Here is a 14113-nt window from a genome sequence, read left to right as displayed (position 1 = left end):
CTTTTCTTTTCGAAAAAGAAAAAAAGACTATCACACTGTGTTCCCGAGTTTCATTTAAGCGAGGAAATGAAAGGAAAGGAAAATGAGGGATGAAAAAAATATGTTGTGTTCCCGAGTTTCATTTAAGAAAGGAAAAGAAAGGAAAATTTAAAAGAGGTGTTCCTGAGTTTCATTTAAAGAAAGAAAATGAGGAGAGGGAAGAGAAAATGATGAGTAAGATAAAAGAATTTGTATCTTTCTAAATTGGAAAGATTAGGAAGGAAAATAAGTTGAAACAAAAAAGGAGATACCAAAAGAAAAGATAAGAAGAGAAAATTTTCTCTTCCTTACCTTTCTTTTTTTAAATAAACTCAGGAACACAATGTTAGTTTTCTAAAATAAGATGTAAAGAAAGAATTGCCATTTTCATCACCCCACCCTAGTCTCCCATTCATGTCACGAAATAAAAGGCAATTCTCAAAATATATTATCCAGATAAACATTTGTTATTGTCCAAACTACCCCTGCCTTTATTGTCTAATAACTAATTAGTCGTAAGTTCCTTGTGTTGTTAAATCATAAAACTAAACCAAATCCTCTAAAACCTTGCCTCCGTTGATGCTATCTTGCTCCTGAACTTGAACGAAGTTTTCGTCACTGAAATAAACATAACCACAAATTAGGTATTAAAACTTGGAGTTCTTTAACAGATAATTTTAATTGTATTTCTAAAAAATAATAAGAATTATTAATGTTGTGAACCATTATAAACGGTTTTATTCACTATATAGACACGGCTAAATGGTCACACATGCTAATTAACACATGTATGATATATGACCTAATACATGTTGCATAAGTAGTTGAAGGAGTTAAACCACACATAATGATAAAAATGAGAATAGCTTGCACATTTTAATCCCCAACTAATTCGTGTAAAACGACTGAATATTATTAAAGGTTCGGGCACGATACTTTATAAACAAATCACATACTAGGATATTGATAGAGAAATAGCTCAACGCAATACACTGATATTATAGAGATTTAAACGTTTCTAGTCAAAAATCATATCCTAGTAAGTTTTATAAAAAAACGTAATTTGTTTGTGGTATTATTTATCAACTACTCTCAAATGCTTCCCTTAAAACAAAAATGTAACTTGATGCATATTATATTTTATGCATTGTTGGTTGTACTATGTGAATTTAATTACATAGTTAGCAATTAGTTGCCATATTTTGTACTTTCAAGAAAAGATGAAAAAGATATAGCACAAGATAGTTTTGACCGGTTGTACATTATGCAAATAAAGATTGTACGCTCATATTAGTTACATAGTATGAGACAGTTTTGACCAGTTGTATCTATAATATATATAAACGAAGATATAAAAATCCTACGTGTCGTGATGTGGTCGCTTCCCGTTTTTTTGGAGTCACCAGATTTGCTTGATTTTTAAATGAAGGCTTCTCATGTATTTGACCAGAATTCATGGGTATGGGTCTTACCAAACCCAGATATTTCTTAAACGGGTTATAACATCTCATTAAATTAAAAATTATTCTCACTAAATTATTGATGTAAAAATCCTATAAAATATGATATAATAAAAATTAATATCTTATTTATTTTAAAAAATATATATATATATATTATTTAAATTAAAAAACCAATTTGATAGTAAAAAAACAAACGGGTCTTGGGTCTCATTAAACCATATGTATATTATTAACTTTCATAAATATTATTTATAATTAAAAACAAAATTTATAGTAAAAAAAATAAACGGGTCTTAGGTCTCATCGAAACCATCTCATTTGTTTGTGAAACAATTTATTATCAAATCATAAGTATATTATTAACTTTCATACAATAAAAAAATATAAATTTAAAAAATAAATAAATATTAGAACAAAAAATATAAAACCCCCGTAATACGGGGGATAAAAACTAGTGTATAAATAAAGATTGTACGTTTAAATAGTATGATTTTTGTTAAATTATAAGGTGAAAGATGATATAGGAGAAATGAATACTCTTATACCTTGTAAAATACCTAGTAGCCATTAGCTACCGGGATACTTGCATAGTGTCTATCCACCACCTCAAGCAACTTATTTGCTATGGCACTTGCATAAACCGATGACCCTTCACAAATCTGCATCAAAATAAACATTCAAAATCATATTTAGATAACAATAAGTCAATAACAATAACAAGACCAATAATAATGATGATGATAAAGAATCTATGCAACTTAAAGTTGTACCTTTGTATTAAACAGATAGCTATAGAAATCACCAATCAACCCACCAGCAACATGATGAAGATCCAACTGAAGTTCATCAAGAACTTTGGAAACAAGTAACAAACAATTAATTCTCTTTTGTTGAACCAACTTAATATTAACTTCATCGTTAATAATCCGAACATCAACTTCAGTGTTTTTAGATTTCCTTTGAAGCCAAGAACTCCTCAAGGCGGAAGTCGAGTTGCCATTATACCCTTGTCGATCACCATCACCACCATTCGGCCTCGTGTTAATGCTCTCGACATCCAATGTAGAGTCATCTTCCATTTTGTGCTTCTTCATCCTTCCTCGGTTACATCGTTTGCGTTCCACAAGGATTGTGAGCTCCTCCACTGTTCGTTTGAGCTCGTTTATGTATTCGATTGCATCTCCAACCACTGATGCTCGATCCGCCTTTTGTTCATGATCAAACCAAATTTGTGATTAGAAAAGGGCTCGTTTGTAAACAAGCTAAGCCCAAACCAGGGTTGTGTTGGCTCGGCTCGTGGCTCGTTTAATATAAACCCCATATTTTAATTATATATATATATATAATCATAATTACATATAAAATTATTAATAAAAACAAAAATAATACATATAATATTTTGAATCTACCTCTCAATCTTTATAAAATTTGAAAAATAAAACAAAAATAATACATCTAATGTTATAAATTCTCTATTTCATAAATTTTGTTTTATGTGTATGTTACAAAAGTAACCATTTGTCTTTTTTTATATATATATGTACAAAAAAATGGAAATAAAAATTTAACAAGCTAGCTCGACCTTTTTACTAGCCGAGCTAAACTTTTCAGCGCGTTGAGTTTGAGATCAAGCACTAAATCCAACCTGACTTGACTCGTTTACAACCCCAACCGGAACTAACCCGGGTAATATCTTATCTTACCTTTGTGGGATTTGGGACCAAACTTTTCAAAGCATCAAATTTGTCATTCAATTGTTGTCTTCTATGCTTTTCAGTTGCAAAATGTTTTGTGTCTTTACCATCTCTACCTTTTCCAACTATTCCATTAATATCTCTACCAAATTTCAAAATCCCATCTCCTTCATGATACAACTGATGATCTCTCTCCACATCCATCTCTCCCAAAATTAACCCACCACCGGTCAAATTATACCCATTCGGTAGCGAATGAAGCAGCTCTCTAAAAAAAGGTGGCTGTGGAGGAAGGTTTAATGGTAGTAAAGGGTTGTACAACGTTTGATCCATGTTGTTCGGGTTTGAAAACGATATGGAGGAGTTTGAGCATCTTGGTAATTGGAATAAGTTGAGGAGATCAGGTGGGGTTGGGTTGGGAGTGATTAAAGACATGTTTGGTAGACAATTGTTGTCGTTTTCGATTTGGATTTGGTTGTGGGCATGAGTGCTCCAGTTGAGATCATGCATGATTTGGTTATGGTGTTCCATTTCCATGTTCATGAGGTGGTAATCTGTTGATGATTCAATGGAGGTGAAATTTGGTGTTTGATGGAAAGTATGGAGGTGTGCTTGGGATAAATTGGCGTCGTCTTGATGATTTTCGATTAGCGATTCGAGATGGTTTGGATCGTAGCATGCGCTTCTTTCGTACATTTCTGGATTCACCAGCATGTTTTATGTTTGGTTTTGGAAATTTTGTTTGAGAAAAGAGTAGAATTTGTTGAAGAAATGAGAGAGGAGTTAGGAAAGGAAGAATGAATATTAATGCATATGAAGTAGGCTGGGAGTAGGGGAATTGAAGCAAAGAAAAGGGCAAACAAGGAAGGGAAGTTTGTTACTAGGTGTTTCTAGTGGGACCCACTAGTTATCTCTCTCTCTAACAATATACCATACTCTCACTACAACTATATATATATACACACATTGTATGTAGAGGCGCGTGTAGCTAGGTTTTGTAGATTTCGTATAATTTGTATAGCTTTCTGAATTGTGTAAATTTTTATTTTCTAGCTAAAGTATTTTGCGTACAACTAAATCAATAATCGGACAAAACAAAAGGGCAATATTTCAAATGACGGAAAGTTATTTTCTTTGAAATTCAAAGTGTTCCCTTTATGTATTGAAATCAAACCTGAAAATTCAATTATACATGCATTGAAGTTGAGTGATATTGGTCGCAACGTTTGGTAAACAATTATGACGGTTATGTATGGTGTAATCAGTACATATTCAACAGTAGGAAAGAACCTATCAACTCAATTCGGCACAAAATTATGTTACTATCGAAGTTTTAAGATTCAATTGGTATACAAGATGCTATTGCGTCTCACTTAATACAAAGTTCATTTGCTATCGTTGGACTGAGTTGCTATCGACGGTCAAAGCATGACCCAACCAGGCGTCTTGTTGATTATTAAATTTTATTCGTATCTATGTACACTACTTGTTTAAGACATTAAATATATAGCGTAATTATCAGGATTGAGCTAGAATTTTAGTTTTCACATTTTTAATCTATAATTTAATTTGTATATATGTTAATTAATTTTTATTTGAAAGCTTTTATTAAAAATAAACAAGTTTTAAAATATTTTGGATTTTTATAACTTAACTAATTGGTACCAATGAAAGATAAACTTATACGGAGTTGATTAGGAATTGGACATACCTATGAAATTTAAATTGCACATCCTTATATAATCAACAAATTAGGTTTAGAACTTGTGGTAAAAACGTACGCAATCTCAACACTTTTATCGGATATTTTAGAGAGATTAAATAAACATTTATGCATTATATATGTTCTGACTTCTGAATATGTGTACTCAAAACGTATCAACAGAAATTCTTTCGTATGGGTTACGTTCGATCATGGGTTAGTTTTAAGTATATCTAGACTTGAAATGTTTGAGAGAAAAATTGGTCTAAAATATCAAAATGGGCCTAAAACTTTTGTTAAAAGTATTAATGGATTTTAGCATCAAACTTTTGCCCAAAATAATGAACTTGAGTCATAAATCTAATAACGAACAATCCAAGCAGTTTGTTGCAGTTTGATTTTATAGTTTGGTTTGTTTTCGCAGAGGTTTAATCGAAAGCGGATTGTAATTTTCAGTTTCAAGGAAAACAAGACCAAACCATCGGTTATTAATATAGGTTGGTTATTTTCTACTCTATTTTTCGGGTATTCCTTAATCGTGTTTTTTGCTCACCCGTGTTACAAATTACAAAAGAATTTTAAAGACATAGACCATTGGAATAATTTGGGTACTTTGGGCTGTATCCCTAATACCATTAGTAGGCATTATTATTCTTAAACGTATATCTTTCTCCTAATGATTTTGAGGCTTTTATGGGTAAAAGTAAATAGCGTAGAGATTGATACCACGAGATACAGATAATAAATTATAATTAGCACAAGGTGAAGATGTTATTAAGCATTAGCCTTCCACTAGAAAACAAAGGAGTATTACGCAAGGTCAAATCGTCAAGATGGTTACAAACGGAAATTGTCTCATTTGTGCCATATAACTGAGATATTTCCGAGGAATCACCGGCGGTCTACTTGACTATTTTGCCTATGCATCCACCAACAACTTTTTGTGAGGTAGTACAAAGTGTTGGTTTCTGATGGATTACCAGCGGAAGAACAACAAATATACGTGTTGCCAATAAATTACCAAGAGTTATATTGAAGTTGTACCCATAGATATAAATATAAGACATCACTTATATATACGGATCCTGTTAATTAGCTAGGATTTTTAAGAAACAATTCAATTATATTTCACAAATTTTATACGCCTTTTATATTTGGGTGTTTTTATCATTAAATATCTGAGTTTGGGTTTCATTTTTCTTTTAGACAAGATCTTCAACTTATTTTGAAAAAAAAAAAAAAAAAACTGGACCTGTTATCAATATTTATTTTATAAAAAGTAATGGTTTTGAATTATAAAAAACGATGGATATAGGTGGAATCACACAAATTGCAATTATTCCAAAAAGTATGTTAGTTGGAGAGGTGCAAATTACAATTTTGTAAGTGTAATTTCATGCAAACTAACCCACCCCAACTACCAACTTCATCAACTTTCAAAATTTTCAACAAAAAACTAAATTATAAATGGAAGAACATGATATAAGATCCAAATTAATAAAATCAACAAATTAATAAAATACAAAGAAATATATAATTAATTCAAAATTTTCAACAAAAAACTAAATTATAAATGGAAGAACATGATATAAGATCCAAATTAATAAAATCAACAAATTAATAAAATACAAAGAAATATATAATTAATTTTATTTGTATCAAATCTGAATAGAAGAGATGTTACTGAATGTACGTTTATGAATAATCCTTGAATATTAATTCATTACTCAAATGACATTTGGTTCGGGTTACAATTAATTATGATCATAATCATCTGCCGGCTTTTTGCGGCTCACTTTGTTTAGAGCTCCATGAAACAATGGGCAAACTGTGTTTTGCGATTGTCAGGGGTTTGTGGATGGTGACATGATAATGAAGATGAAGAATGGATCTTAGATTTCAAGATTGTTGTTTCTGACACAAATCTACTTATCAATAATCGTTGTGTTTAGTTAATTATCGTATGCTTAGGGTGTTATACATCGGAAGATCAATAGCTCCGCAGTTTTATTAGACAAGATATCTTACTCACACTTAATACAACTTGTGTGTTTTAGTTCACAAGCATTATGGGATTCAATGTTTGTTTTTATTATTTTTTATATTTATAAATTTACGTGTTTTACTTCATATAAATCATGGAACAAGTTCATAGTTTATGATCACTGTGTTTTAGTTCATGATGATGATGTTTGTACTTTGGTTGTTTATTGTGTTTAAGTTCTTTTTGTGTTTTGATAGTTAAGGGGTGATTCATGATTGAAAATCAACATATTGTATTTTAATTCATGATGTTTGTGACAATACTATGATGCTATGGACATTTTGCGTATTTTGTTTTCTTTATATTAATTTGCTTTCATTTTAATATCGCTCTACTTTTATTTTGACTCGTATAGTTGTATTTGTAATTAACTAATAAAGCAATTTTAAATGGCAAAGTCGTTTATCAAAGTTAGCTGAAAAGGTGGTATAATTCAAATGTTGCTAATGGCCCAACAGAAGCAGATGTAATTAAGCTGAAACCTGAATATAAAATTCAAATCACGAAAAGTTGATGTCTTGATTTTATATTCCTACTCCTTTGCATTTTTTTCTTTTTATCCTAAAGTACTCTTCTCCATGGATTATCCAAACATAAAATGAATACAAAATCATAGATATATGTTATTTCAAATATAGTAATGAAAGAAAATGTCAATTTTAATAATATAAACTAAGAACCTTAGATGATGGCCGATAATAATTTGTATAGACTATTAAGTCCATTTAGTTGTTAAGGGTAAATTACGCTTTTGGTTCATGTAGTTTGAATTGTTTAACCTTTTTTGTTTTATTATTTATTAACACGTCATTGTTTGAGGTTAGAATTCTATTGCACTTTCAGTCTTATGTTTAACTCATTGATTTAATCCGTTAAATAGGACACTTTGATTATTTTGTTCTAAAGACTATTTATTATTTATGTAATTTACTTGGGCTCGACTGTTTACTATATGTTAACAATGATTATAATATTAACATAATATATGACAATTATTATTATTCGTTTACTTAATGTTAACATAGTATATAACAATATAATATTAATTAATAATTATCATAGCTTTTTATCAAACTGAAAGGGAAAGGGGATAAAAAAAAGGAATTTAAAAGAATTATGAATTGAGGATAATACTGCACACCTGGACGGGGATTAACGGAGAAGTATGAATCCGTTATTTAATTTGACTGAAACTGTTACAATACGAAAATTTAGTGACTTAAATTGTTACAGGTTTGTCGATTGCACCAAAACAATTAAAATCAACAAACCGTAAGGACCAAAACTAAAGCTCTCTCAATCTAAAATTATAGATATATGTTAAAGTTTTTGAATATAATTAATAAAAAAAACAAATTAGATTTAATAATATGAACTATATTAACCTTGCATGACTTTAATACTTTGTATTGGGAACATGGCCTATTTAGTTAAGGATAAATATATTCCAGGATAAAAATAACCCTATCAACCCAACTTTCATTTACATAGTTTTCTAATAACTCGTAATTTTCTTACATAATAATAATAATAATAAACCACTCATATGTTCATGCATTCATTAGAGGCAACTTCTACGTTAAATTTAGATTGTTGTTTACAACTCATGTGAAAATTAAGGCTGTCATTAAGCAAATAACAAGTATGAATTATTAATTATCAACAAGTCATAGTTACTTATTAAAGTCCAAAGCTTCATGATAAAAAACAAACTATAATATTTAATTCAATGTCGAGTGATAAATAGGTATAATCTTATAGTAAGAAACGTACGCGTAACTCGTTCCATATTTAACAAGGAGTAAAAACAAAAGCAAAAAATTTTTTGATCAAAAAGGATATAATCATATAATCTTTCGAAGAAGAAACTCATGCAAGTTGTATATTGGTTACAAAATAAAAAACAATAGAGTGGGTGTTTTTAGGAGAAAAAAAAAATACTCTATAACTCTATTGGAATTATTACATTTATTTTAATGTAAGAGAGTTCCGATATAAGACAAAACTATACAGAAAATTTTCATAAAACCTTAGATCCATACATCATCCCATTCTTCTTCATATATTTTTGTAAAACTTCATAACTATATATATATATATATATAAGGGTTCAAATAAAAAGAAAGAGTTTCCTAGGAATGGTAAGAATCAATAGATTTTTGACATGTGACATTATAACATATGGTGAAAGAACAAATCTAGGAAACTATGTCGGTTATAATGGTAAAAGAGTAATTCTAGGAAACTATGACAGTTTTTGATAATTTTAAATCTCAACCATTGATTAACATGATCCAATGAAAATGATTTATTCTTAGTCTTCTTAAGAAACTACTTGTTTTTAGGATAACTCTGTAAAACACATAAAGAGGAAAAACCTAACTCTTAAACATAACTTGTATGGTCCATTGTTCTTTTCCTTTGTCAACAAAGGGTATATATATATTTTTTACCGGAAAAACGAATATTCATTAAATTAAAGGGTTATGTTATAAGGTTAATTTATAAGAAAAAAAGATATAAAATAGAGTTTGGTTGGCTAGTAACACAAGAGGGCTTTACAAGCTACTAAACTTGATTTTAAGCACACTATCAGGTTGTCAAATAGATCTATTGGATTGTATATTAAAACTTTATAAGTTTATATTATGTTAATATTTTATTATAAAACATATTTATAGTAAGTTGTTCTTTTCGATCATCTATGAGGAGTTCTTATGGTGAGAAACCTAATGTACTATACGCAATCTTTGGACAAAAACATATAGTCTCCTTATCTCTCTTAATTCGTTTGCAACAATGTTAATTTGCGTATTAAATTATCCAATCAATCAATGACTATTCTTACAAGTAATACCACTTGTGTATTCGCATTTCGCAACCTTTGCTTGTCTATTATTAGTTCATGTTTTGTCTCGTGTATGGATAACTCGACCTATCCAAATATTTAAAAAATGCTCTGATGTCTTGTCTTTGTGGACTGAGGAGAGAAGTGTAAGGATCTTTTAAATTTTAGTTCATCTAATTCAAAATAATATAAAGAATCAAAACAATATTGAAGAATCTTTTACAAATTTAAGTTGAGGAATTTTTTTTCTTTTTTAAGTTACGATATTTCTAAACGTAATTATTAAAGGGCTTTTGACCTTGTTAAATAACACTTTGTCTTTTCCAGTGGGTGGATTTCCGTGGTTGTAGAAAAAAGTGTTATCTAAGAATAGAGTTTTTTTTTTTTTTTTTTGAAAGGTGAATTTCCTAATCCTTAGTTGAAAGTGGGTTTTGAACCCACAACCTTCTCAAACCTTAGTGTATTAGAAGCTTTTTCTCTACCATTGGACCACAACCCCAATGGCATCTAAGAATAAAGTTAAGCGTGTGAATCGTTTTAAAAAAATCAAAAAAGTAATTAATCCCTTCACAGTATATGTCAAATTGTGTTCTTAACAAGGCAATACGAAATATATACTTCTAGAAAGCACGATAATTGGCCAAAATCGAAAGTGCGGTGGGACTTGTGACTTATGCAATAAAAGTTATACACTTTGCATTTATGAACGTTACTTGCATTTTCTTTTTCTATATATATCTATAACAAATGCAGGAAGTAGTTTAACGTATGATGGTAATAAATATATAGTTGGAGGTTTCTTTGATAAAAGTGGGGTTGTCGGAGAGTTTGCAACAATGTAGTGAGGTTTCTAGGCATCAAATTAGATGGTTTCTAGGAGGCAACAAAATCATGTCATCTTTTCTATCATTAAAAAAATGTCAATTAATGTTAATTGTCATGTGATATGATCAAAATTATATGTCCATCTATTATATCAGATGTGATATAGTTGTTTAAATCGTATATGTTTTTACTTCTTGTTAAGGTTTTGTTATGTAGCTTCGATGTAGTTAGAAATGCTCTGTTAAACAGAATCAATGACACATGCACGTGAGTGGCATGTGACTAATTTCATTGGTTGGATTAAGGGTGTTCATGGTTTGATTCGAAACCGTGAAACCATCCAAAACAGTTATTGGTTTGGTTTCACGTTTGATTTTTTTCATTAACTATATGTCGGTTTCAAAAAATTCAAACCATAGCAAAGAGTTTGGTTTATGGTTTATGACGAAAACCAACCTTATATAACTAGACCAGACCATGTAATTTAATTATTTTAAATATTTAAATATTTATATTTTATATATCTATGTGTGTGTGTTCAAATTTATTACTTTACATAATTAGTTTAAAGTATATAAGATATGCATTACAAAATTGAACAACAAGGGTTAAGAAAAAGATGAGCATAGACCAACTCCATACAGGTTTTTTATTAGATAGTTTATGTCTTAAACTCGTGTTTTGCTTATTTATTAATGACGTATTTATGTTTGTTAAATTATACAAATATGTGACAACTTAACTATATTTGACAACTTAACTAAAAATATAGCATACATTAAATTGGACATTTTGTACAAAAATCCAACAAGCACAAACCGCGAAACCAAACCGGTTATGTACGTTACGGTACGGAATTAAAACCAAAATAATAATTAAAATAAACATAAAAGATGACATGACCTAATGATAACATGACACTTGGTCCAATGGGTGCCAAGCGGCACCAAAGTTTTTATTTATAGTATAACTAGAGTTTTACCCGGCGCGTTGCGTCAGGCAAGTTGGTAATACTTGGACGGTGGTATAATTGAAGCGTTATTGATTCGAAGCGTTGAGGCGGTAAGTAGACACAAATTTGGTCGGTTTCGGTTGCATATGTTATTGTATCGGAACTAAAACATAAAATAAAACAAATAGATTATAAAAAATTGAGGTGGACCAATGATGTGATGTCGGTTGATAAAACTCGAGGGTTGGTGAAACATGACCATTTTCGAGCCTGAATGTTGAGGCGATAAGTCTATGCAAATTCGGTTGGTTTTCATCATGTTCATTATGGTACCGAAACCAAAAATCAAACAAAATGAACATTCCACCGGTTTTCGTAAAGTCCGTTATGGTACTGGAATGAAAACGAAACGCGATGATTCTACATGAATTTGGTTGGTTTCAGTCACGTTTGTTACGGTGCCGGAAACAAAAAAAAATAAATTATCTTTCACCAGTAAGGTGCGGCCAAGTGATCCAATAGGGACCTTGCGACACCAAAAAATTTATTTATATTTAGACATATAACAAATAAAATGACCAAACAAAAAAATAAAAGAAACTAAAAAAGTTGTTAAAAGAAAGGAGGTCGAAACAAATAATCTGTCAAAGAATGGAAAGGAGTTCACAACAAAAAAAAATAAACACAAATAGATTTTGCTTTTGGCTTGTATGTGCCTCAAACCTATAACTTACATAAAAACTAATACAAACAAAAAATCATTTCTATGCCTAGAGGGGAGTTCGAACCCTGGCAGGAATTTCCATCACAACGTGACTAACTTAAAGAAATCGACACAAGCCATGCCAACAAAGAGTTAGTTGATGGTTTCCTCCCACAATTATAACTTACATAGAAAAGGCTTAAGAAAACATGTTCGTGGCACCAAACTTCTCAATTATACTAATTAGTAACTAAAAAGTCGACACATTCCTTTTTGTGGTTCCGTAGTGCACTCCGTCCACCGGTGATCACTACCCCGCATCCTTCACAGGCACCCTCAAAGTCGTTGCCGCTGTTACTCATGGCGGGAGAAGATAAGAGAATGTTAAACTGAGAAAATGAAGGTCCGTGTGTAGTTTTTATAGGAGAAGGATAGATGGCAGCCAGCATCCAGGCTGTATATCAAGCCTGCATTTTATTTTTCTTTTATTTCCAATATATCCATGAGTCCAAATATACAATCGTGAACTCCCGACCTGACTTGACCCGACTCAAGTCTCGCTCTTATAATTCTGATGATTCCTTAATTATTACTTCTCATAATAAAATAATAATTCATGTTATTACGTAATCGGCTCGGCTCTGTTTTAACCGAGTTAAAAATTAACACATAATCGTACAAATCCGATTATAAAATACGATAATTGGCATCCGAACCAACCGCGATAGCAGTGTATAAACGTTCATAACTTGTTGCGATTCCCGAAGGATATATCCCCCCTCCTTTTGTTGAACATTTTTTTATCATGTATTATATGCATCTAAAAGTAAATTATATTAAAAGTAAAACAAACCGACCCAAGCTAAGCAAGCTTTCTAACCGAGCTGGCTCGGCTAAGTTTCAAATGGATCCATGTAGAGCAGGATTTAATAAGAGCTAAAAAACAAGCGAGCTTCGAGCCACGGGCTTTTTGAACAGCCCTAGCGACTAGTTGAGACGGCATCAACCGCGATGGTCTCTGCCTGATCAGGCGGGAAACCTTGAAAATGCAATACATTTACGGTAGATATTGAGCTCGTCTTATCTATTCCATTTGTTCAAGGTAAAAGGCTGCAAAAAATAAAAAATAAGTTGGTATTCAGTCGGTTTTCGCTACGTACCGGAACTACAACGAAACAAAACAAACCAAAAAGAACAAATTAAAAAAAATACCACCAATAAGGTGCCGCAAAGTGGCCCAGTCGAGGCTTTGCGGCACCAACTTTTCTAATTGTTAATAATTAGCCCCATATTATATTTTTAAGTTATTGTAACCCCTAGCTACGGGGGTTCGGGGGCAGCGCTCCTGGCAGCGGGGTTCTAGGGGCGGCAACCCCTAGCAGGGTCCAATGGGCAAAGACCCTGGCCGGGGATAAGCCTATATCTATCGTTTACATATGTATACGCCATATATCTTTCGTTTATTTTGAAAAATCACTTAGGTCTGTATAAGTTTGGGCGTGTAAGTTATCCCCCCAGCGTATAAGTCCTTATAGCGTGTAAGTTATTCAGCGTATAAGTCAATTCCTCACGTATAAGCTTCTTCGTATAACTTATACGTCCGTATAAGTTATGCGTCATATGACTTATACGCTACGTAATAGTTATACGCATAAGAGACTTATGTGCTAGTCCTACATATACGTTGAACATTTATACACGCTGAACATACATATACACTACATATACATACACGTTACAGATACATATACGGTCGTATATAACTATACGTTACATACTTATACAGCCACATACACTTATACGCCCTAATGTGCAGACCGGCTTTCTATTTCGCAATTTTAAGGTTTTTCTCCGATTTCGTCAC

At 31.3% G+C, this 14113-nt stretch overlaps 1 protein-coding gene across 1 annotated transcript; it reads right to left on the bottom strand.

Moving 5' to 3' along the window:
• Positions 1-2004: 2004 nt before the first annotated feature.
• LOC143585073 (transcription factor bHLH91-like) lies at positions 2005-4420 on the bottom strand. The gene is made up of 2 exons (XM_077066946.1): positions 3185-4420; positions 2005-2686 (listed from the first exon to the last, which is right to left on the bottom strand). The coding sequence occupies exons 1-2, from the start codon at positions 3887-3889 to the stop codon at positions 2240-2242; spliced, it is 1152 nt and encodes a 383-aa protein (XP_076923061.1). The 5' UTR covers positions 3890-4420; the 3' UTR covers positions 2005-2239.
• Between the last annotated feature and the right edge of the window lie 9693 nt (positions 4421-14113).

This window comes from Bidens hawaiensis, unplaced genomic scaffold (genome assembly GCF_021521415.1).
Source record: "Bidens hawaiensis isolate Kalapana, Puna unplaced genomic scaffold, B.hawaiensis_p1.1 tig00033545_1, whole genome shotgun sequence".
In the NCBI taxonomy this organism is placed as follows: domain Eukaryota; kingdom Viridiplantae; phylum Streptophyta; class Magnoliopsida; order Asterales; family Asteraceae; genus Bidens; species Bidens hawaiensis.
Note: the sequence above shows the minus strand (reverse complement) of the source record. Positions and strands in the feature narration are given on the sequence as shown.

Excerpts from the sequence above, each read along its gene's own strand:
- LOC143585073 (XM_077066946.1), bottom strand. The coding sequence starts at position 3,889 with ATGCTGGTGAATCCAGAAATGTACGAAAGAAGCGCATGCTACGATCCA. Across the intron at positions 2,687-3,184 it reads TGGTCCCAAATCCCACAAAG|GCGGATCGAGCATCAGTGGT; the intron begins GTAAGATAAGAT and ends CATGAACAAAAG.